This window comes from Anomalospiza imberbis, chromosome 12 (genome assembly GCF_031753505.1).
Source record: "Anomalospiza imberbis isolate Cuckoo-Finch-1a 21T00152 chromosome 12, ASM3175350v1, whole genome shotgun sequence".
NCBI classification, from domain to species: Eukaryota; Metazoa; Chordata; class Aves; order Passeriformes; family Viduidae; genus Anomalospiza; species Anomalospiza imberbis.
Window position 1 is genome coordinate 5,000,112 of NC_089692.1, and position 24,466 is coordinate 5,024,577.

The 24,466-nt window shown below is 47.7% G+C and overlaps 2 protein-coding genes across 2 annotated transcripts in view; one reads left to right on the top strand and one right to left on the bottom strand.

The window, feature by feature from the left end:
- Positions 1-14,095, top strand: part of LOC137481157 (hydrocephalus-inducing protein homolog) — a 67,652-nt gene extending 53,557 nt beyond the window's left edge. Inside the window, exons 46-65 of the mRNA XM_068202676.1 lie at positions 1,125-1,284; positions 1,389-1,561; positions 1,718-1,916; positions 2,678-2,777; positions 3,309-3,408; positions 3,891-4,059; positions 4,343-4,581; positions 4,903-4,972; positions 5,598-5,802; positions 6,175-6,407; positions 6,671-6,822; positions 7,739-7,931; positions 8,499-8,607; positions 9,165-9,449; positions 9,794-9,936; positions 10,278-10,499; positions 11,673-11,833; positions 12,345-12,862; positions 12,978-13,455; positions 13,852-14,095. Of these exons, the coding sequence (XP_068058777.1) occupies positions 1,125-1,284; positions 1,389-1,561; positions 1,718-1,916; positions 2,678-2,777; positions 3,309-3,408; positions 3,891-4,059; positions 4,343-4,581; positions 4,903-4,972; positions 5,598-5,802; positions 6,175-6,407; positions 6,671-6,822; positions 7,739-7,931; positions 8,499-8,607; positions 9,165-9,449; positions 9,794-9,936; positions 10,278-10,499; positions 11,673-11,833; positions 12,345-12,862; positions 12,978-13,455; positions 13,852-14,092 (4,150 nt within the window). The 3' untranslated portion in view covers positions 14,093-14,095. The remainder of the gene's footprint in view (positions 1-1,124; positions 1,285-1,388; positions 1,562-1,717; positions 1,917-2,677; positions 2,778-3,308; positions 3,409-3,890; positions 4,060-4,342; positions 4,582-4,902; positions 4,973-5,597; positions 5,803-6,174; positions 6,408-6,670; positions 6,823-7,738; positions 7,932-8,498; positions 8,608-9,164; positions 9,450-9,793; positions 9,937-10,277; positions 10,500-11,672; positions 11,834-12,344; positions 12,863-12,977; positions 13,456-13,851) is intronic.
- The window catches only part of PDCD5 (programmed cell death 5), a 279,491-nt gene that overhangs the window by 79,701 nt on the left and 175,324 nt on the right, over positions 1-24,466 (bottom strand). The window lies entirely within an intron of this gene.

The window sequence follows — 24,466 nt, forward strand, 5'->3', positions numbered from 1 at the left end:
CCACAGATGTGTGAACTTGAGCAGGTAAGAGGCAAATGAGCCTTGGAGAAACTGCTCTGCCTGCCCAGTGGGTGCCTTGGTGGCCAGAGCCGCATGCTGCTGCCAGTCCAAAGGTGACTTGGGGGACAACTCCTGTGTTCCCCCACATGTCAGCTTCAACCAGTAGGAAATGAACTTTATGGTGGTTTTTCAAGTGCTTTGAGCTCTGCAGGTAGCCTGATCGAGCAATTATTCTGTAGATAGTTTTGTAAACCTTTCATTAATCTGTAATTATTAATAAGATTTTATGGTTGACCTGCCAGTGGGTGTCAGGGGGGACATACAGCAGGAATTAAATTTTCCTGTAATGACATTGCATCCTCACTGCTGGATAAAGTCTGCCTAAACACATTGCCATTGAAGCTATTGTGTACTTCTACTTTTACTGTCACTTTAAAAAAAAAGTAACATTTAACATTAAGTTCTTGTCTCCATGGGAGCTCTGGAGGGCTAGGTCTACTTTGACACCCCAAGGAAATGAAATTGAAAGAGTTTAAAAAAACAGACAATCTTTAGCCAGGTTGATGGATGGTCTGGGATTTCTGTTTGCCTCTTTAACCCTTTCACTCCAAAGTCATTTCCACACCTGAGAGAAGGGTCATTTGTTATCTTTTTGCATTCCTCTTGGGAATTGATGCTTTATATTTCTTTCTCAGACTTTGAGCTAACCCATGAAATCCAAAGCAGTTTCATGACTTTTATGAAAGAGATTAGTTAAACTCTTTTTCCAAAAGCCTTTCTTTATACCCTGCAGGAAAGGCACCCCAAGGGAGAAGGGAAAAGAACTCATGTGCCTAGTGTACTGTTATTTTTCTAGGCACCTTTGAATTTACCTTGTATTAAAAACTCTTGAAGTGGCCTGAGCATCATCAGGCTTCTGGGCTGGAGGCACCAAGTCCAGGGGAAGGCATCAGAGTAAAGCAAGGATGAGCACACGCCCATGCCCCTGGCTGGGATCCATTTCCCTCACTTGTTTGTTAGGGCAGGGTCTTCCAGCACTGCTTCCTCAGGTGCACACAGTGCTCTCCTCGGTGTGTGGCAAAGGCAACAGTCTGCTCTGCAGCCTTTTCCCCTTTTGTGGACAGGTACAAGGCCCAGAACTGTCCTAGCAACTTGGAGAATATAACCATCCTCAACAACTCCCGCATGGATGTAGAGGTCCAGTTCTCCTTTGAGAATGCTGGGGGAGCAGAGACGTTCCTTTTGGACCCTCCCAGCATGACACTGAAACCAAAGGAGAAGCAGGTAGGAGAAGGGCAGGCAGGGCAGGCACCGTAGAAGTGCCCAGGGGCTGCTCCTCCTGCTCACACACTGAGCTCTTTGATTTCTTCCTGTGGGGCTGGGTCCAGGAGCTGACCATTTGGGCATACCCCACTTCCCCTGGCTTCCTGGAAGACAAACTCATCTGCTGCATTGGGAAGAACCCGGACCCAGTGGTCTTCAGCCTGTGCTGCCACGGGGTCCACGTGAAGCTGGACGTCAGCCCCCTGGAGCTGTCTTTTGACAAGCTGCTTCTGTACAGGTCAGTGATCCCACAAGCACACCAAAACTTGTGACAAAGAGAAAACGTTTGACTCTGGTTTCCAGGGCACGGATGGAGCTGCTCCAAGTTGCATTCAGTGGCGAGACTGGTGTGAGCATCCAGCAGCTGATGCCAAGTGCCTTCCTGTCTCTGCAGGACTGACAGCAGGACCTTGGTCCTGAGAAACAACACCCTGCTGCCCATGGCCTGGCAGCTCAGTGGGCTGGATGACCTTGTTGAGTACTTCTCCTTATCCCAAGATAAAGGCACCATTGATCCCCGCTCAGAGTTTGAAGTGACAGTGCGTTTCAAGGCCGGGCAGACTGGCAGCATTAAGAAGACCCTCCGACTAGAGGTGAGAGGGGCTGTGCCCTGCCTGGCAGAGCAGGGCACAGTGAGCAGCCGTGTGCTCCTAGGGACAGGGTCAGGAAGAGCTGCACCTGACAGACACAAGGGTGCTGTGACCCCAACTTCTGCCTCTACACAGCGTTTGCCAGAACGTGCAGTGCATCCACATCCCCCCAGATAACCAGACGCTGCATCCTGAGCCTGTACCACAACCACCTTGTCCCTGTGAATGGTTGAAGGTTGTTGTGTGGTTGTACAGACTGCAGTGTGTTCTCTACATTCCTCCTGGACTTTGTCTGAAGCTCTTGCACAGTGCAACAAACTCTCCCTGTGTTCTCTACATTCCTCCTGGACTTTGTCTGAAGCTCTTGCACAGTGCAACAAACTCTCCCTGTGGGATTTTGTTCCCCATGGTTTAGGGGCTGCATTTCAGAGAGGGTGCTAGGTGATTGGAGAGGGTTGTCGATGCCACCTGCTCCGAGACACCTCACACTTCTTGTGGTTGTTCTCACACCCCTGTGCCTCCCAAGGATGCTTTAGCAGCAGCATTCCCTGCTGTAGGAGTGCAGAGTTGGGCTGATAGGGTTTTTAACTGCAGTAGAATCCCACTGGGGCAGCCCATGAGAGGAACAGGTTAGCAAAGCTTGGGAGTCCTCCAACGCTTGTGAAGCCAGGGAGGCCACAGGGGAAGCAGCCAGCAGAGACAAGGACTTTCAGGCTGCCTACCAAAAGAATATTCTGAACAGTGTTTGTTTCTTGCTGCCTCAGGTTTCAGATACAGAAAACATCCTGGGGATTGTTCAGGCTGAAAACATCAAAATCTCTGCAGAGGTCTATGACGTTTCTCTGAGCCTCGATATGCCTGAAGGTCAGTGGATGCCTCCCAAACAAAGCAGTCCAGGTGCACTGCATTACCTTGGGAGGTGGGCAACCAAAGCACTTGGGATGGGATGGGATGGGATACAAGGATGGCATGGATACATAAAGCACGTACCCTGCAACCTGCATGAAATAAAGCATTGTCAGGGAACTGACAGCCTTAAGTCTCTCCCCTCTGAACTTTGAAGTGTGCAGCTCCATGTGCAGATTGGATTTGGGGGCTTTGAAACAACAGTGATGTGAACAGGCAGTTGGCAACCCCCACAGGCTCAGCACAGCACATAAAGTAATTGGATTTGTGCTTGGAAGTGAGGAAATGGGAGCCGAGCTCATTAGCTACTAAGCCTGCAGATATTTTGAGTGAGAAGAAAGGGCAGACAAGTAGCTGGAAAACACTTTCAAGAATGGAAACTTGCTGGAAAGGGTTTTGCATCGAGACCTCCATGTAGCTTGTGACCTGTTGTATTCTGCAGCAGCTCACAAATACCGTGTTTGACCTCACTCTGTGGGTTATCTGCAGGTCCAGATGGAAGCTTGGAATTTGGAACCATTAATGTCCTGGATAATGTGAAGAAAGTCCTGAGTCTAAAGAACAAAGGGGTGTACAACATTGAGTACAGGTGAGTCCAGCTGCCTGGTAGTGAGCATTTCCTTGGGTTCCCAGGCCTGCATTCTCCCTGTCAGTGGCTAGAACCTGTTTCCATGCTGGCTACCTCATGGTAAATACAAACCCTGGGCTCTCTAATCTCAATTATTCTACTAGAGAATCCAGCCCCAAACCAGCAGTTCTTCACAGCTCAGCAGGAACCCAAAAGAGAACCCCAGAAATTTCAGCCACTGAAATGCTGAGATTCACTGACTTTCTTTGATGGTCACCTCCTTTGTCTTTCTGAGACTCTGTAAAGAAGTGAATGAAAAACTTCAGTGTCAAGGTTTCTTGCAGTAACATTGTGAGATTGTCTGAACTCTCTGTCGAGATCCAGGATTCCCTGAGCAGAGCTGGATTCTCCCTTTTTTTCTGGTCCTATACAAAGTCCTGGCTGTGCTGGTGGCCCCTATATTTTTAACTGCAGAGATCTCCATTCCTTCTCTTTCTCCCCAGTTTCACGCTGAAGGGTGCAGGTCCGAGGATGCAAAACGTGGCATCCTACTTCACTGTTGAGCCTCAGTCAGGCGTGCTGTCTGCCTCCCAGCGTGGTGTGAATATTGAGATACTCTTCCACCCCACAAGTGAAATCCTCCTCAAGAACAAGCCCATCCTGTACTGCCAGGTGAGCTGCCTGGGCCAGGCTGTGTTATGACACGGTGTTCTGGGAGCATACACAGGATAGGTGTCTAACGGAAGGAGGGCTTTAACTGGAGAATCCTCTCTCCTATGTACACAAACAAAGGCTTTCAAAACCATTTGGGAGGCTTCCTAAGTGCAGCTGAGAATCTGACTCTGGAGGAGGTGCTTGAACAGGGAGGGGTAAACTGGAGGCCTGGGGTGGAGGCTGGGGACTGGGCTAGAGGCTGGCCTCTTTGCTTTGTTTACCACCCTTCCTGTGGACACAGGTGATAGATGCCAGCTCAGGTGAAGGAGGCCAGGTTGTTGCCAACATCCCAGTGAGGATGTCAGCAAAAGCTGTGTACAGCAAGTACAGCATTGAGCCTGCCTCGCCCATCAACTTCGGAGCCATGTTCAAGGGCACCAAGAAGACCCAGACTGTTGTGCTGAAGAACAAAGGCAAGCTCAACTTCAAATTCTGCATCCGCCAAGCACCCAAGGATGCATCTGCATTGGAAAGCAAAAGGTAGGAGAAGCCCTGCACCACCCTTCCTGTCTGAAGAGGCACCACCCCACGGCTGGTATGTGGCAGGCAGCCAGGAGTCCTGGGCTATTGTCCATTTGAAACCCTGGCCTGGGGAGAGGGGGCAGAAAAAGGCCTCGGTATCTGCATGTGTAGTATGAAGCTGGCGATAGAGCTGCTCAGTCCAGCAATGGGAGCTGCAGGCTGCTCTCTGGGAGCCATCAGGAGCACAAAGCTTTCCTCTGTAAGGAGGAAGGCCAGATGTGGCCTCAGAGAAAGGCAGGGGAGTTCAGCATGACAGACACCTCTGCTTTCTCCTCTCAGTTCAAAGCAAGGGGAATCTGCTCCATTGGCTATGAAGTACTCAGCAAGGAAATCAAGCTCCTTGACACAGGTGGGTGACTCCTGCTTCCCAGCAGTGCTGCTGCACGGGATGTGAGAAGATGCTGCTGTGCCCGGGCTGGGGGCTCATCACCACAGGGTGGGACATGGTCTGCAGGATGGAATCCAGTATCTGCTCAGTCCCCCTGCCAGTCCTGTACTCTGGCTCTGACCTGGAGTTGTGGGGTCAACAGAGGGGAGCAGGTCCTGTGTTTGGTAGCTGCGAGCCAGCATAGGTCTGTGAACACCACAGAAGCAAAAACATCCCCCACTGTACTCCCAGTCCACAGAGCTCAGACAACATTGCTTTTTCTTCTTCCCAGTCCTCTATCTCTGTCCCGTCGTTTCTCACAGTGATTTCTGCTCTCCTGTGTTACCTATGGAGATTGAAGGATCACAGCTACCACCTTCATTCTTTACACTAAAACTCCTTTCTCTCTGCCACTTGGGATAGGCTTGCAGCTCCTCTTGGCTTGTTGCTCTCAGCCTGGGGCTGCCTTTGGGCCATGGAGTCATCCTTCCCTGCCCTGGGACTGGGTGCTTGGACCCAGCTGGAAGCCAAGGCAGGACATACTCCTTGCTGGGGTGCTGAAGGCACAGCTATTAGCCATCAGCCTCTCCTGGAACTTTTTCTGCAGGGTCACCTCAATCTTGGCGTGTTCACGGTGTTCCCCTGCTTCGGCTCCATCGGCCCAATGGGCCAGCAGAAGATCACAGTAGAATGCCTCGCAGGGCAGGAGGGGACATGTGAGGAGCAGCTCTACATTGACATCCCGGGCAGAGACCCCGAGGACAATCCCCTCGGCATTCCCTTAACCCTGATTGCCGAGTCCTGCCTCCCAGGTACCTACTGCCCACAGTTCCCTTGGTCACACCTGCTGCTGATCAGCACCTAAACTTGCTGCTTGGATAGAGAGGCATGCTAGCCCTGGTGTCCCACCTTAAAATCCTCAGAGGTTCCAGCCCTCTTCAGGTCCACCAGTGGACTCATCCCTCCCAGGCTGAGAGGGATGCATGGAAGGATAAAAGGAAAACAATGCTCTCTAAGGCTGAGGTTGACTGAGCTCTATCCTCACAGCCAGCTCCCCCACCCAAGGCTGGGTTTAGCAGTCACCCAGGCAGAAAGGGCTTATCAAGCCTTCTGAGAGGCCATCAGGGTCCAGATAAACTCATCAGGGAGACTTCTCTATGCTCATTCCTCTGGTGTGTCCACAGGACTCATTGAGGATGTCATGTTAATCTTCGAGCCATACCAGATCTGCAGCAGCACCGACCTCAGCCACAAGCTGCAGTCGGTGAAAGACACCGGCCTGTTCATCAGAGATGAGAACAGATTCATCTTCAACAAGGTTCTGGTTGGGCAGGAGGCTGTAGCTCATTTCAGTATCTACAGTGCAAGCAGTCTGCCATGTGACGTGGTCCTCTCCATCAAACCCCTGCCTGGAGAGGTAAGAACAGGAGGCCAAGGTGATAGTTCCCTCTAAAGGCTGTGTGAGAGCCTGCTTTGTTCTCCAGATGCTTCCAGATTGCTTCCTGTGGCCCAGACTAGGCTAGCTCAGTGCAAGTCAAACTGCAGGGGAGAGCAGCAGAGCCAGGGAACAGTTGTGTGGAATTCTGCATGTCTTGGGTTGTTCTCAGTAATGCATTTATGTATAAAACGGTCATGTTGAAAGGTGTTTTCTCCTAACACTGCTCTCTGTGTTCTCCCAAGGAACAAATCCCTATCAAAAACATTTTCAAGTTGGATCCAGTCAAGATGTCCATTCCTGGCTCATCCTATGCCATTGCTACAGTGACTTTCACCCCACCAGATGAGCAGAATTACAACTGCACTTTCAAGGCTTCCCTTGTCCTCCCAAAAGGGTAACTGACCCTATGAAATATTGGGGGAGGCCTCACTGATAGCTGTCTCTCCCCTGGGAAGGAATAGACCTCTTTTTAGCACTAATGCTTTCAGTAGCCTTAGGCAGAGTACTTGGCATGACATGATCTGGGAGGCAGTAACTCTTAGAAAAGAAAAATTAGGCTGAGGGTTTAGCCTGTATGAGGAACTATGAAGACAGGCAAATATTAGGTAGCCAGCCAGAAGTTACTGAGATGTGCTGCAGCTGAACTGGGGGTTTCCAAGGACAAAGGCTTAGATGAAGCAGTTTCTGTACCAGCAAGTCAGCAGTCACAATTTCCTCTTTGTTTCTATAAAATTAGATGATCCTCTGTGATTACCTGGCATTCATTAAGCTGTTTTGGAGCGATTGGAGCTGGTATGAAAGAGGAGCCTAGTTCCTCTGCCCTGGGACCTGTGTACTGGGGCTTTGACTTGCCCTTCCTCAACTCTTTAGGGGCTGAATTGGAACAAGAAAGTCTAACTGCTAACAAGCAATTGCTTTTTTACTGTTCTTGGAAATGATCTTTACTGATGCTGACGATGATGTATTTTTGCCTTCTTGCTTTCATGCTGGGCTTTTGCTTGTTGCATAAGCCTCATCTCACTGCAGCCAGGGGATTTGCCATATTTCATCTGGTGCTTCATTTACCTGCTGTACTGCGTGATTCATTTAAGTGAAATTATTTTTAACTGTTATTGTGGAAGGCTCTGGCTCTTTGGAGCAGATTCCTCTTGTGAATGGCCCTGAGTGGATTGGGAAGAGGCTGGTGGGGGGGCTGTGTTGTGGGGTATAGAAGCACCAGGCAGGGAAAACACTCTGGCCCTTGCTGCTTCACTTGCCCAGTGAGAAATAGGTTAGTGCCAGCTGAAATTGTGTCTGTGCCTCTCCTGCAGCTCTGTGAAAATTAAACCCCAAACCCTGACCTTCACCATCAGCGGGAAGGGGCACGAGCCGCAGCTGACAGTCGTGTGCCCGAGTGCTCTCAGCAAGAGGGGAAACGCCGTTCTGTGCTTCAAGAGCCTCCGGCTGGGGGATTCAGAGACACTGCCCCTGGTCGTCCGCAACAATGGCATCATACCTGTCAAGGTGAGGAGGACCTGCTCAAGGAATGGTCTGGTTTGGGAACAAGTGCTTGTGGCACAGGGGAAGGGTCCCAGAAACCATGGCAGACCTGGGAAGAGGTGTCAGAAATTCATTTTAAGCAAGTGACTGACATCTGTTCTCCAAGAAGGGAGTTCCTGGAAATTTTCCATCCAGTCTTTCTTCTTTAAGTTGAACACAAGAAAGGTGATGGAGTATTTGATTGATATATATGTATCTCAGGTCACCTCTTCTTCTCATGGACACGTGTGATTTCCCAGTTCCATTAGATTGTATTTGATCCCAGTTTACTACATTTTAAGTAGACTTAGATGTGGTTTCATTACCTTCTGCTCATTACTTTGTGTCCTGTTTGGCTCTGTGTCAGTTCTATCCAGATGCCTCTGAACACCCTTTTTTCTAGGCTGGTTTGACTTAACTTTTGTGCTAAGTGCTGTTTGTAGTGGGAGAGGTGCTGGGTTCCCATGTGGGACCAGCAGCACTGCGGTGCCAGTCCCTGTGCCATCCTGTACTCACACCAGTGTCATTGTGCTCTGGGTTCCCTTTTCTCAGTTTATGTTACGCCTGGAGGATGAGCATGGGGCGTTCTTCTTGAAAGGCAGGACCTCCACACTCAAGGTATTCCACACTGAAGATGTGGAAGAGGACTCTATTGGAAACGGTAAATTCATTAACCATTAAGTGTGATCATGCACAGAGGGAAAACATGTGCCCTGCTCTTGGCTTCTCTAAGCAGCAGCCAGATGTTAGGCACAGTGTAGTTCCTTGGGCTGTCTGTCCCCCAAGCTTTTCTTGGGGCTTTTCTTGCAGTGTTTCCTCCTAGCAAGTTGTAGCAAGTTCTTCTGTTCTTCTAGACATGGTGGGTTGAGTTGTGGGCGACTGTCACTACCTCAGTGGACCCTCTGAGGTATTTGCTGCCTGTGGGAAGGTACCAGCCTGAACAGACACAGCCCTTGAGCACACAGACAGCCAGCAGAAGCCAAAAGCACTCTTTGGCTCAGCTTTGCATATGGCTGGAGCTGGCTGGAAGCAGATGGAATGAGGGCTGGGCATCAGCCTGAGGTTAAGCTGCTTAAGTGGTGCTGTGTCTGGAGGTGGCAGTCTTGTGAACACAGGAAGAGGGTCTGGAACCACTGGGGGTAGAACCTGTGCTTAGAAGGCAGCTGGTTTCAACCTCTTATTCCTCATCTATCCTATGGAAATATTTCCTCTGTACAGCTGTATCACTTAACTCTGATTTCCATTGCTGTGCAGAGAGCAAGCCCCCAAAGAAGCCTTTCTTCCTTCTGCATCACGGGCAATCGACAGAGTTTGATGTCATTTTCAAACCCACCCTGGCTCAACGTCTGGAAGGGGAGATTCGTCTGTTCGTGGGGGACTCTAAGAAAACCCTAGTAGAGCTGGTGGGTGAAGGCCACAAGGATGAATTCACCCTCGATGGCCTAGAGGAAGACACAACGGAGAGGAATGCTAAGAGCAGTCTGAAGAAAGACATCATTGATGGTAAGAGAGGAGAGGCTGCCAAGGTGGAGCAAGGAAGAGGAAAATGTCTGATCATGTGTGTCTTCTCCCTAGCCAGGCCTGGGCTGTCACCCACGGGACTTGGGGGCCTGTGGGCATGGCAGCCATGCATGCAGAGCAGTGTGTGCTGTGCTGCACATCGCTGGCTTAGGGATGTGTCAGGATGTTTTCCTGAAGGTGGTGGGATGGGGAACTGCCTGGGGAACTCCCTCCCAGAGGGAGGAAGGCTTGGAACAAGGAAGCATTGAACATGCAGGTGTCTGTGCACGTGAGGGGGCAGGCAGAGCTCCCTGCATGCTGAGATCCCTTGCTCTCCTCCTTAACAGCTGTCAGAGTGAATCACCTCCAGTTTGGGAACTGTCCTGTCGGGAAGCCCTGCCACAGGACCTTCACCATCACCAACCACACCCGTAACCAGTTCATGCGCTTTGAGTGGGAGGCAGACGCCCCATTCCAGTTCTCCCCCAAGGTGAGCGTGGACTGCTCTGCCTTTTCCCGTTGCTCAAGCCCTGCCCTGGTGTTCCCAGGAGCTGGCAGGGAGTCCTCACATACCACTGGTAGCCCATTCCAGTGCCACGTAGGAGATGGAGTCCCTGGCTTGGCTGGGCCAAGGCTGCCAGCCTTGCAGAAAAGACTTCATGTTATGGGAGGTGGCACCTTCTGTTCATACTTTTGTCTACCAAACTTCACATAAATCCCCTCTGAGGTGCAGATTCCTGGCACAGCTGCTCACCACATCAGTCCCTTTTGCTGTCAGTCCTACCCTTGGCAGTGCTTCCAGTTTGGTCTTGACTCCCTGATTCTCCCTAGGTGGGACACCTCCATCCTCACGGTGCCAAGGACATCACAGTGACTTTGAAATCAGATGTCCCAGCCACCTTCAGGAGGCACCTTGTGAAATGTAAGGTGACCAAGATCGACTTTGAGCTACCACAAAGGAAGGTTCCTGACTGGGATGACCAAAAGTTCATTGTCTCATGGAAGAGTACCACCAGGAAAGACCCGGGAGACAAATTCCCTAAAATAGAGAAGGTAAGAAGCAAAATGGCAAAAAAAGCCAACCCAGCTTTTACAAAAAGAACCACCAGAACACCATCACTGCTGACTGAGCAGCCCCTGCTTCCTCTGGACATTGGACAGCTGTGAGGTTCACCAGCAGTGCATTCCAGGGGAGAGGTGGCTGCACAGTGACTGGATACACTTACACGAAAGGGAGAAGCCTTTTGACAAGAGACCTTTAGCCACACACAAACCATCAGTCTGTGCCACAAGCACAAGTGTTGCAGCCCATGTTGAATGGGGGACAATGTTTTAATTTTATCCCATTTTATGGTGTCAGAAATTTCTTCATCTCATTTGGTGACTTTTCACCAACAAGGAGTTAAGTCTGCTGCACTCTGTCTCTTCTTTTGAAGTGGAGAGAAATCCACTTCTCCTGCATATGCTGGTGAACTCTTAAGTTCTGTCTGCATGGATACCAGAGATTTTGGTTTTGGTGTCTGTATTGTGTGGGATATCTCATCATGGAGTAGCCCAGGCACCGGATGACAGTATGGAGGAGTCTGGAGAAGGATCATCTCGAGACTCTTGCTTTTATTGTCATTATTGCCATGCACACTCATCTTGGGTGAAGGTTCTTTCTGAGTTTCTGGACCATTTTAAGGCCTCAAAACCATCCTCTTTTCTATCAGAATATCTGCATTTGGAGACTTTCCAAGTGAGATCTTTCACATCCCAAAATGCCCATCCTCAGCTCCCAGCAGTGTGGCTGTTGCTCCACACAAGACATCTGGAGAGCACTTTCTCCTAAGACAAGAAGAAAAAGGTGCTTTCTGGAACTCTTCAGTCTTGGGGTTCTCCATCCACAGAGCTCCAGCAGGGGAACTTAAACCAAATTTTGAGACCTGCTGGATTTATAGAGGACCAGGAAAAGAGTCAGTTCCTCTACAAGGTTGAAGTACAGGGACTGGAACACAGCTAGAGTCTCCATGGGGATATTAACAGCTGTGGTAGTGACTGCTTTGATCAGTGGGTAGAAACAACTACTGTAGCAGAGCAGTCCCAATTTTGTCATCTTTCCAGGGAAATTAAAGTGAATGATCCTTTCTAGTCCCTCTACGAGGCTGATCTTGGAGGCCAGAAGATCCCCTTCTCAGCCTGACCTTCTGGGCTCTGCTCAGTGATTCCTCCTTTCCCTGTTTGCAGGTGGTCGAGCTAGCCCCAGAACCGGCTCACACTGTGGTGGAGGAGAGCAGCCAGGAGGTCGAGGTGTACCTCAGTGCTGTTGTTGCCTACACCCAGTTCAAGCTGAACACGATCACGGTTCAGTTCAAGGATACCTCGCCCTTCCAGACAAGGACAGCCATGTGAGTGCTGGAGGCCAAGCAGGGCCCTGCAAGCAGGAGCTGCCTTTGCCCAGGGCTGGCCCAGTGCCTGCTTCCCAGAACTCTGCCCCAGCCCAAAGCAGCACAGGCCCATTTATGTGCACACAAAGCCAAGTGGGAGATGGTGGGCAGGAGAGGTTCAATGCTGCCATACCTTTCTGCTGAGAACAGCCATGGGTTTGCTTTCACTGCATGTCACCTGTCCTCATCTGCTCAAGAATGTGTCTGCAGTCAAACCAAGACCTAAAGTCCAGAATAAGCCCCTTAGCTTTGATGTCCTGGGCACCATGTTGGCCCTTTGCTCTGAAACATCCAGACATGGAAATACTGTTTTGGGCCACCCAGGACAGCAGTCTGAGCATGGCAGGGTTGCCTGGGGAAGAAGATGCTCCTCAGCAGAAAGTGGTACCAGGAGTCCCTCAGACAATGTTACTGTACTATTTGCTTTATATTTATTGGACTTTTTTTTTAATTCCTCCTTCTTGCTTTTCAGTTTCAAAATGCGCAACACAGGGAAGGTAGCCCTGGAATACTCCTGGGAGGAAGCTGCAGATAGAGAACCAGTGAACAAGCCATACTCATTCACTCTGATGCGTAAGGGCATTTCACCCCGAAATATGAATTGCTTTTTCATCCTTGTCCACACGTCCACTTTCATCAGCATCTTCCCAGCTGCAGAGTTTTCTCCTTGTCCCTCTCTGCCTTTCAGCCTTTTCTGTTCTTGCTCTGCCACTTTTGCTCTGCAAAGGACTGAGCCAGGCTCTGGGGAGTGCCACATGCTGGGTCAGGACTGGGAAGGGAGACATCAGGTCATCTCTTTGAGAAGTCTGAGACTGGGAAAAAACAGTCGTGTAACGAGTGAGCTGCCCTGCAGCCACTGTCTGTGTGCAGAGTTCCCCACTCCAGGGCAAATGCAAAGTCACTGTCTGAAAGCAACTCTCCTGCTTTGGCACAGGAGTGTGTGCTGCAGGCAGAGACCCTGCTCCCAGACGCTCTATTTCCTGCTGGAATAAAGTACTTGGCCAGAGATGCTCCAAGTGCGTCCCAGCTCTCCCATCTACGTGCAGCAGGAGGCAGAGTTGCTGGGAGCATAAGTCTTTGAAAGGTGTCCTCTTCCTCCCTGCAGGTCGGTTCCTCTCTGATGAAACTGTAAAGCATCGCAGAGAGCTGCTGCGTAGTTACTGGTGGGAGCTGGAACATCCTGCTCAGATGTGTCCTAAAGTGCGGCGGCTGTGGCGGACTGAACGGAGGCAGCGGCGTTCCCAGTGGCGGCGGCGGCGGCGACGGCAGCAGCAGTGGGATTCCGAGCAGCAGCAGCAGGATTCCAAGCAGCAGAGCCCCTCCAAAGAACAGCAGCTCTCTGAGCAGCAGCAGCAGCCAAAGCAGCCAGACCCTTCCAAGAAGACACGCCACTCAAAGCAAAAGCATCTCTCACTGCAGCCTGTCAGTTCCTCCCTGGAAATCTTCCCAGATTTCATCCATGACCTGCCACTGTTCTCCATCAACCCCTACCGTGGCATCCTTGCTCCTGGCCAGAAGGAGACGTTTCATGTGCAGTTCTCCCCAAAGTGTGTGGGGAAGTTTGAGGCCACCATGCTGTGCAGGTGGGAAACATCTCCACCAACTCCTGCTACTGATGGGTATCACTGAATCACAGGGTGGGACAGGGTGGAAGGGACCACAGTAGGTCATCTGGTCCCACTTCCCTGCTCAGGTGGGGTCATCCCAGAGCACAGGGTTGTGTCCAGAGGGCTCTGGAATGATTCCAGTGAGGGACACTCCACACCCTCTCTGGGCAAGCTGTCACCTGCTCAGGCAAGAAGTTCTTCCTCAGGTTCAGGTGGAATTTCCTGCAGCCTTCATGCAGCGACTGCAGTTGTTTAATCTGCTGCTCACTGCTTGCACAGAGGGAGGATGCAACACTGTGCACTCTGCAAGGAGACAGAAAAGCGGCTGGCTGGGAATGTTCAACTGGCTAATACCAGTCCCCTTCTTCCTAGGATTCCTAACCTGAAGCCAACTCAGCAGAGGGTGCAGGTGATTTTGAAAGGCAGAGCCCGGGAGAAGAAGAGTCTTGGTAAACCGAAATGCTCTGCGTTATGGCAGACAGAGGAAGGCCAGAGACCCAAGAAGCAGGTGCACTGGAAACCAAAACCCGAGTTACAGCATTTGTGTCAGCTGGAGCATCCGGCAGGAGCCGGCAACATCATGTCTTCTGCTGCTGATGGTCTCCTGCCCTAAGTTAATTAATTACTTCTTAGTTAATTGGTAATTCTTAGTTAATTTAACACCAACCTAATAAAAAACTGATTAATCTTATTTATAACTACTTCACAAAAGGAGCCAGTTTGTGCTGACCAGACAGGGTAATTAAATCAAGGGCTTCAGCAAAAAAAGGATAATAAAAGGAAAGGGTGGATTGTGAGAGATGAGGTGATATTTTGCTGAAGCCAAAAGGTTGTTAGGTTAAAGAATGAAAGGTGTTGGTTCTATGTGGTGTTGTTTGGATTGTTTGGATTTGTTCTGGTTGGCTCAGTGTTGGTGCTGGAACACCATGACCTTTCCAGTGTGCATGTGCTTATTTATTATATTAAGAAGAAATAGCCACTGGTGTCCCTCTGAGGGAATGAGGGAAGACGACGCTTTACTACATGGGCCAGAGAAGTCAGCACTTGGGTTTCTCTACAGAGAAAGACAAATCCTCTCTGTACCCCTTGGCAGCTCCAGCTGCTTATCCGCAGTGTATTTAATCTTAGTTTTACATGAGATGTGGTGATACGTACTCTGGAGAACTGAAGTCTGCTACGGGATTAAGGAGGGGCCAGGACATCTGCTACTGTGGCACACAGTCTTGGTCGTACATCCCACCTGCTGCCACTGGAACCCCTCAGCCTCTGCTGAGTCCCAAAGGGTGACCGAGACCACCGGTCATGAGCTTCCCAGGGGCTTGGTTTACCCTTGGTTAACCCTTTCCCAGAAATGGCTTTTCCTCTAAATACTGCAGTTGGAAATCGGAGAGAGATCTGTATGGGGCCTGCCTGCATCCTGCTAAGGGGTGTCCTCATGCTATGGAAACACTTCAGCAGGACAGAGGGGTCTGCTTATTAACTCTGGGATAGAAGCAGCAGTTTTTAGCCTGGATGGGTCAGCCGAAGAAGCAGGAACTGCCGCACGAGGGCATTGTCTGCTGCAGAGAGAGCAGAGGCTCTTCCAGTTCAGAAAATGCAGCAGGAGCCTTCCCTGGGGGCAGAGCGCGGTGTGAGCTCCTTGCACTCGTGTTCAGGATAAAGTTACATTGCCACTAGACTGGACTAACCCTCTCAAAATGGCTTTTTCCTGATGGAGGAATCCACTCCAAGGAACAGCACCTCTCTGAGCAGCAGCAGTGGCTTTCTGAGGAGGAGCAGCTGTATTCCAAGCAGAAGAAAGGTTCCAAGAAGCAGAGCCACTCCAATGAACAACATCTCTCTGAGCAGCAGCAGCAGCCCTCTGAGCAGCAGCAGCTTTCTGACGAGGAGCAGCTGGATTCCAAGCAGAAGAAGGGTTCCAAGCAGCAGAGCCCCTCCAAAGAACGGCAGCTCTCTGAGCAGCAGCAGCAGCCAAAGCAGCCAGACCCTTCCAAGAAGATATGCCACTCAAAGCAAAAGCATCTCTCACTGCAGCCTGTCAGTTCCTCCCTGGAAATCTTCCCAGATTTCATCCATGACCTGCCACTGTTCTCCATCAACCCCTACCGTGGCATCCTTGCTCCTGGCCAGAAGGAGACGTTTCATGTGCAGTTCTCCCCGAAGTGTGTGGGGAAGTTTGAGGCCACCATGCTGTGCAGGTGGGAAACATCTCCACCAACTCCTGCTACTGATGGGTATCACTGAATCACAGGGTGGGACAGGGTGGAAGGGACCACAGTAGGTCATCTGGTCCCACTTCCCTGCTCAGGTGGGGTCATCCCAGAGCACAGGGTTGTGTCCAGAGGGCTCTGGAATGATTCCAGTGAGGGACACTCCACACCCTCTCTGGGCAAGCTGTCACCTGCTCAGGCAAGAAGTTCTTCCTCAGGTTCAGGTGGAATTTCCTGTTCAGGTTCTGCCCATTGCCTCTCATCCTATTGCTGGGCATCACCAAGCACAGCCTGGTTCGTCTCCTAACACCCTCCCTTCAGTCCCTCTGACTGGGATGGGGAGGTGGGCCTGGAGACAGGCAGCCCCAGAGAGGCAGCAGAAACACCCACAGGAGCACGGAAAGTTCATCTGGCCTTGGTAGGGAGACACTGGGAAAAGACACTGTATGAAACATTAAGCTCCCGGAGGGCTGCAAAATCTGGAACGAGAGATCTGGGGACCAGCCAGTCCCTAGCTCTGCTTCCTTTTGGGACAAGCAATGCGCAAGGGGTCTGTCATTTTACAGCAGACAGCTCAGGCTCCTGGAGGAGCACAGGGAGGAGAATTGCCCAGCCAGCAGCATGGGGCAGCTCTCTTCACCACGGATCCAGGGGAAGCAGGACTGCTTCCCGTGGAAAAGCAAGGGGATGATTTTCCATCAGGTCCAGGGTCCCCAGGTTCCCACAGTTCCTCAGATTCCCCTGAGCCCCCAGAATCTCTAGGATCCTCCGATGCAGAAATCCCTCAGTCGGTCGCAGATCAGCCAGGAATAACTATTACCCTCGGTGGGGAAGGAGATTGGGAGCACCCCGAGCCCACACTCACGGCGAGGGGAGCGGCAGCGGCACCGGCGGGGGAGCGTGCAGGCGGGAGCGCAGAGCCCGGGGAGGAGGGGGAGCCGTCTCTCGCAGCAGCGGAGCGGGCAGCTTACAGCAAAATAAAAAAGAGTTACTCTACTAAAGACGCCTAGAAAAGACAGAGCAAGAGGAAGAAAAATGGGAAAGGAATTGGTGGGAGAGAGAGACAGAGGCCTGGCTTGGAGGTGGGGAGGGCTGGACACAGGTGGCTCACGGACACAGAGACGCAGCAGACAGGACAGATGTGAGGCAAGCAAGATCCAGCGAGGGCCTCAGCAGGCTGGAGTCAAAGCAGAAACAAGACACAGAAGGCCCCCAGATTCAAAAAGCAAATCTCAAAGCCCCCCCCCCCCCCCCCCCCCAAGCAAAAAGCACAGTCTCCAAAGCCCCACCCCACACCCTCCCACTCAAAAAGCAAGTTTCAAAAAAACCCCATGGCTTGTGTTGCAGTTATTTTTATGGCCCTGTCTCCTCCCAAAGTCTGCCTGCTGACAGGAGTGCATTGGCCCAGTCCGATGTCCCACTGCAGTCCACCAGCAGAGACCTTTTGCCATGGATTGCAGTGTCTCTGGGGTACAGTGCCTTTGGGGATCCCCTGCTGACAGCCTGTCCCGTGTGACACATGAACTGGCTGCCAGGCAAAGTCTCCCCAGAGACAGGGCTTTCCTCCGTCCTCTCCTCGGTGCCTCCTGGACGGGGCACCTGTGCAGCCCCTTCCCCATGTGCCTCTGACAACCAGGGTTGAGATAAATCACAAGTAAATTGGCTCCTCACACAGGGTAATATGCTGTCACTGGTTTTGACACTGATGGGTCTGTGCCACAGTTTCCCAGTTAAAGGCCTCAATTTTCTCTTGTTTTAATGATTTAAGGTTACCTCCTCCCTTATAACTTCAGTTGTTCCCTTTCTGATGTTGCTTGCCAGCAGCAGGGGATATGATCACTGTACCTGTCCATGAGAATCTTTGATAGAATTCTTGGCAGCTCCCTCTAAAACTCGGCAAGACTTGGCTCTGTATTTATCCGAGGAGGCCTGGTTCACATCTGCCTGCTCATCCAGGGAGCTGTCTGATGGTTGTGCTGTTCAGTTGTTTCTGTAGAGCTTTTGAAGTCTCCTGCAGGCCTCAGTCTCCGTAGCCCTGAAGCTGGAGCATGACTGGAGGAAGTGTGTTCTGTGTCCCTGATGCTTCTCGCCCACAGTACCTCAGACCACTGAACACTTAAAAGATCTCTTTCCTGTCCTAAAGGAATGTTTTATTTGGGTAGGGCACACACTTTCAAAAGTAGCTCACAAACCTTTTTGAACAGCTTCACATGGATTTCTTTTTTGATGTGATTGCTTCCCATGAGCTGATACCAGATTCTTTTCTTTAGGTGTGTTTGTAGGGCACTGCCTTTTGTCTTCCTTTCTTCATGTTCCTACCCACGCTTCTCTCTCAAAATAGAGAAGGTTCAACACCCCTGCCACCACCACCTTGTTAAAATAAGAGAAATAACCTGCAATGTTCACTTTCTGGAGCACTGTTGAGCTTTTTCTAGCTAATAATTGCTTCTCTTTTAACTTGATTAACCCAACAGTAAATATAACTTTTCTAAACTGAAGAAATTAAACCCTTGAATTAAAGGTTTGAAAGTAGTATAAGCCTCTTCTGTCTTCCTCCTAAGGGGGTGTCTTCAAGGTGATTAGAGATCCAGCCTCTTAGTGCAGAAATTCCTTTTTGGACTACACATGCTTCACAATCCCACTGATTTCAAGGTCTCTGGGGAAACTTGGGTGACATTCAGCAAAAATAATTCTGATGCTGCAGCTCAACCAAGATAGTGTTGGTATTTGGATCTGATATAGTAACACAATCCCCCTTCTCTAGCTGAGATTCCAGATACTAGTCAGCATCTCCATGTTTAAAGAGAGATGCTGGCTCGTTACCTGCCATGAAAGGACATTGCTTAGCTCATGATTAAAATATGAAGCCAGAAGGTTTCTATATCTTTTTCTTATGTGGGGGAAAAATATCTCTTTTTATAGTGCAAAATACCAATACCCCTAGAAACCTCAGTTTCCTTTGTCCTGACTTCACATCCCATGTTACTTCGTCCTTTTATTTTTGGCTGTATATGTAAACTGCATTTTGATTTATTTCTTCAAAGACTTCAAATGCCAGCACTTGTACTGTGATTTTAAAAAGACACTCCTGCTGAATTCCAAATTCCCATCTAAAATGGTTTCCAACTTTAATTTAAATCATCTGATAAATTAACCAGCTAGATTTTAGATACAGAATTACCTCAAAGTAAGAGGAAACCAAACTGCATGCTCAGGAAGTAGTTGTGGCCCTTCCATTTTACCCTGAAAGAAAAAAGATTTATCCAGAATGCCCAAGTTTTCTTGCAGGTTTTCTTACACTGGATAAAAAAGATCAAGCAAATGATAGTTTACATGGGTACCCAAGTGTGTTATGTCATACAGGGAGATAGCAGGTGTGATCTAAACTTCCATAGAGGAAGATCATTTCATGAGGACTTTAAAGCCCTCTACTGATGTCTCAAAAAGACAGAAACTCTTGAAACACACAGAGATCACAATCAGGCAGTGCCAGGGCATTGTGGCAGTAAGCAGTCCTCATTTTCACCCCTTAATTGGGACTTCAACGTCTTATGTGGCCAAGTTCTACCATTCATGATTAAATACCTTCTCTGATCAGTTGTTCATGATAATTCACAACTTAGCAATATTCTAATCCATCTGCACAATTTCTAGAGGGAGAAGAATAAGAATGCTGCCCCTATACAACAAGATGTGTTTGCCACAATGAAAGAAGTCTGAGAATGCTCTACAGGCTCTCATCTCCTGACCTTTTCCACTCAGAATTTCCAAACACACTGACAAACCCTCGAGTTTATTGGACCACATCTGACTTCTCAAAAGACTGGAGCACTGAAGAATCATTTTTCTTGGTTGCAGTCTTGAAGGTTTGCTATGCAGCTTTTACATTAATTTTGCCTCCAGAAATCACCTTTATCTAACATTTAGCTGATTATTGTTGAAAAGCACATCTGAAATTATTCTAATACTTCTTCAAAGCCCCTAAATAATGTCCAGGTGTTAGAAACTTAAATTACTTGTTGGTAGAATGGCTTTGTTGAGTCTAGAGCTTAACAGACTTCAATGATCTCAGAGCTGAGGGAGGTTAGCAAAGCTTGGGAAAAAGAACGTGATTCTGATAGCAGGCACAGAGAATGCAGAATTTACAGGCCACAAGGACACTTTGAAGAATTCCCAAGATAAGGAGGAAACTAACAAAGTCGACTCAGCAACCATGCTAAAATCAACTCCAGCTGGGTAGAAGGAAATTCAGCCAGGGGAATATTGCAACCACCAACTCACAGCCACCGACTCAAGAAACCCAGTGTCTGAAAAGAGAAAGACTGAGCATGAGACTAATTAGCATGGGAAGCCAAAGAATCATTTAACCAATCAAAGGCAGAATACCAGTTAATAAGAGAACCAGGTAGCTTTTAGCCAGTGAATGCTGATGCCTTTGTTTGCTAAAATGGTGTGAAGTTTTGATGGTCAGAAAGCCAGCCTCTTGTGGCTTACCCCCCAGCTCCCTACTTTGCACAAACAAGAGCAGACAATAGAAATACCTCGCTGTGGTTTATGAATTGGCACCGTGCAGTGGGCAGCGAGCCCACACTGGGGTGAAAGAAGAAACAGAATGGCACAGTCAGTCCTCTTGTGTAGTTACACTGCTGTCAGCAAATGGTCCAATTTCAGACTACAATGCCTTTTTTTCCATTATCTTCCAGTACAGTGAACTACAGCTACAGATGGAATAAGTAGGTAGAATCACAGAATCCTAGAATGGTTTGGGTTGGAAGGGGCTTTGAAGGTTACCTCATTCCAACCCCATGCCATGGGCAGAGACATCTTCCAGTATCCCAGGATGCTCCAATCCCCATCCAACCTGACCTTGGAAACTTCCAGGGTGGGGCAGCCACAGCTTCTCTGGGCAACCTGTGCCAGGGCCTCACACTCACAGAATTTATTCCTGATATGAATTCTAAATCTACTTTCTGTCAGTTTGAAGCCATTCCCCCTTGTCTTGTCACTCCAAGCCCTTGCTAACAGTCTCTGTCCATCTTTGCTGGAGCTCCTTCAGGTACTGGAAAGATCCAGTTAGGTAGCCCTGAAGCTTCTCTTCTCTGGACTGAATAATCCTAATTCTCTCAGCCTTCCCAAATTCATAAAACTGGAACACTTATCCTAGTGTTACTATAAACATCTAGTACTGTGCCATTATCAATAGTATAAGCTTACCCAAAGAACTTCACTAGTATGCTTAACTACAAAATAAGGAACTACTTCTCTAGGTGAACGTGGAATTAAGATTTTTCAGGCCCATTTCCTAATTTATGAGTTTACTTATTAAAATCAGTATAAAAATAAGAGATATGTGGTTTTGGTTTTGCTGTGGGTTAACTCTGACAGGCAGATAAAGCCCTTGTACTTTCTCATCTCTCCTCTGCAGTGGGGTGGGGCAGAGAGTCAGAACAACAACACTGAGAAAACTTGTGGGTTCAGATAAAGACAGATTAGTAAGTGAGGCAAAGCTTTATGTGCAAGCAAAGCAAAATAATTAATTTATTCCCTGCTTCCTAGGAAGACAGATGTTTGGCTATTTCCAGGAAAGTAGGGCCTCAGCCATAACTCCAAATGTCCCCCTTTCCTCATTCTTTCCCCCAGCATTGTTTGCTCAGCAAGATGCCATGTGGAATAGGATTCACCTTCCATCTGATGGGGTGTCCCAGCTGTGTCCTCTCCCAGCTCCCCGTGCACCTCCTTGCTGCTGGGGTGGTGGGAGAAGCAGAAAAGGCCTTGACACTGTGTAAACTCTGCTCAGCAATAACAAAAACACTGGTGTGTTATCAGCACCCTTGAGGTAGTAAATCCAAAACATGGCATCACATCAGCCACTGTGAAGAAAAATAACTCCATTGCAGTAAAACAGAATACAGGTTCTGAACCTTGCCTGCAAACTCAAATGCATTTATTCAGTGAAAATCCCTGTTTCTACCAGCCCAAGTGAGATGCAACCTAGAAGCTATGTAATGAACAATTCCATTAGCATCTTAAGAGTGCTCAGAGGAAACCAATCTCTGAATAATTGGTGTTTATGTTTGGTTTTATGGGTAATTTTTTCCTCCATAGGGAGAGTAGAAAAAATACAGGGAGAGTAGAAGAGAATACAACAGCATGCTCAGTTGGTTTATTAAAATCAATGAGTCAGAAAGCAGTAAGTAGCTATGGAATTGAGGAAAAGAGAATATTAATAGACCATGATAAAACACTCCACAGAAAACACAGTAATGCTAAAGAGTATCCTTTTCCTTTCTGCAGAATACCCATCACAGAGGGCACAACCACGGTGGTACAAAAAGCTGTGTCAAGAGCTTGTGGGGGAAAGAGAGTTCTTTGTGTTGTAATGCCTATGGAAATTCTGTGCAGTGACACTGCTCTTGTAAGAGCTGTAAATTGGTACAATGCCTTCAGGTTTAAATTCAAGCTAGAAGCATCCCTGCTCCCAGAGCAGCAATCTTTCTGTCACTGCTCTTGGACTGCAGCTTCAGGAACAGGCAAAACAGACCTCAGCTTAGAAAACCTAAAAGCTCATTTTGGTTTCCTTGAGCAGATTCAGGAGCCACCTGTATTATACATGTAAATACTTAACAAGAAAAAAATAAGAGCCTCAAAAAGGCAAAACAGCTTGGTAATTTGTAGAAAGTGACTTTGATCAGAAATAAAATGTGTTAATAGATCTGTCTGAAGATGGCATTCAATTTTCCTGGTGATATTGTGCACTGTACTGTAACAGTGGATAACAAGTGGACATAGCCAGTAGGATAACTGGATATGCATTTCAAACTTATTCTTAGTATTCATTGAATTATTCACTGAATTCTCATCCTTCTGTACAGCTCTGCTGTAAACTTCAGAGACATTTTTCCACAAGCCTCTAGCAAGTTACTCTGGGTCCAAAATTACTGAAACCAAATTGAGTCAAAATGCCAAGTGGGATTACTCTTTCTCAAAGCCTGGAGTCACACAGAATAAAGCAGTACTTAAATCATCGTGTGCATCCCATACACTTAACAGTTCAGTTACTGACCATTGTACTTACAAAGGGAGATTCAACATGTGCAATAATTTTTTACTTTTGCTACAAATTACCTTAAAGAATAAGCTACAAATAATATCTTGAATCTGTTTATATTCAGGGATGGCATTGCAATACCCTAAAAAATTCTTAGGGTACCCAGTGCTGATGCAGTAATACAAGAGAACTGTAAATGTGTATTACTAGTTGTTATTCATATTAGGTAAAAATGGCTTAACTCAGCTTTACAAAGCAGGAAACAAGTCATGGAGAGTTGAAATTATGGAGTTGGGACAATGTAGCCAGTCTGCTTTTTGTGAGAGATATTCTTAAGCAGTGGCAGTAGTAATGTACCCATCTCCTTTAACTTTGCTCCCTGTGATCTACTATCCACCTCTGCAATTTTTTCTGACCATTTTTTTCCTACATTTCTTCAGTTAAGTACCAAAAGGAAACACAGAACTTCAATATTACTACCAAAATCATGTATATTTTTTGCAAAATAAAAAAATACTCAGAGCTATTAGAAAACACAGCAGAAGTGTTGGAAGAGATAAACAATAGAAGATATTGAACAGTATTTTTACATTATACTACATCAGCCAAATAAATGGATACTAGAGCTTGAGGAACAAGGATATAAATGAAGTTTTGTTAAAAGGGCTTATTTTGGTCTCTATGTGGTAACTGTCATCACCATAATGTAAATACTTCACAATCCATTTAAAGTTTCCTAAGTTGTATTATTTCGTGATCAGCTGTGATTTATTTAATTTCTGTTGTACTCATCACTGAATTATCTGAGCACAATCTCCAAACAAGCCAAATGGTAAAGTAGCAAAGGGCTGCAAGAACTGAGCAGCCAACAGGATAAGCCATATATTGGCTTTGCCAAATCCTCTGTGAGTGCTTTCATTTCTTTTCCTCTTTGGTTTAAAATGCAACACGTTTTCATTACATCTGATGATGGCAAGGAACTCTAAACTACATCTGCTGAAGGGAACTGTAGAGTTCTTTTTAGTGCCTATGATCAGAGAATTGCTTCATTGCTGCTATGATTCATACAGAGCTTCACCAGCAAGAGAAAGCCCTTGGCTAAGATAAATAAAATAATACAATTATCTTAATGCAAATCAACATTAGGAAATTGAGGTCTCTTTAGTTTTTAAAAAGCCCAAACAAATAAATCTAGCATCCTGTACTCTTGGAGATTCCTTTGGAAATATCTTTGTTAATACATTCTACACAGGGATACAGGTGGGAAAAGAAACTAAACCGGTTTTACTATTGATAAGAGATGTGGACTATAGGGCATCACAACAGCTTAAATAGGTGTTCTGAACATGTTTCATAATAGACATAATTTCAACATAATTTCTTTCAGATTTCTTTTTGGCACTAGACAGAATTCAGTGACAATAGACTGTAAAAAAAAATATTTTGGAACTCAATGTATTAAAAACTGCCTTGACTATGCATTAAAGCAGCCAGAACATACATCACTATGATTTTCTAATTTAATTTATAACTACTAGAAAAATAAATAATTTAACCTAACAAAAATGTTTATAATACTTTATTCTAAAAACAAAACATGATTTATGCTCTGGAGAAAACTACTGAGATAAAAATTGTATTCTAACTGAGAATTTGTTTTTGCCATTTATTTGTTACTTCCTTTGAGCAAAGGGATTAGCCCTTATTCAGGTCTTCTTGTTCCTGTTAA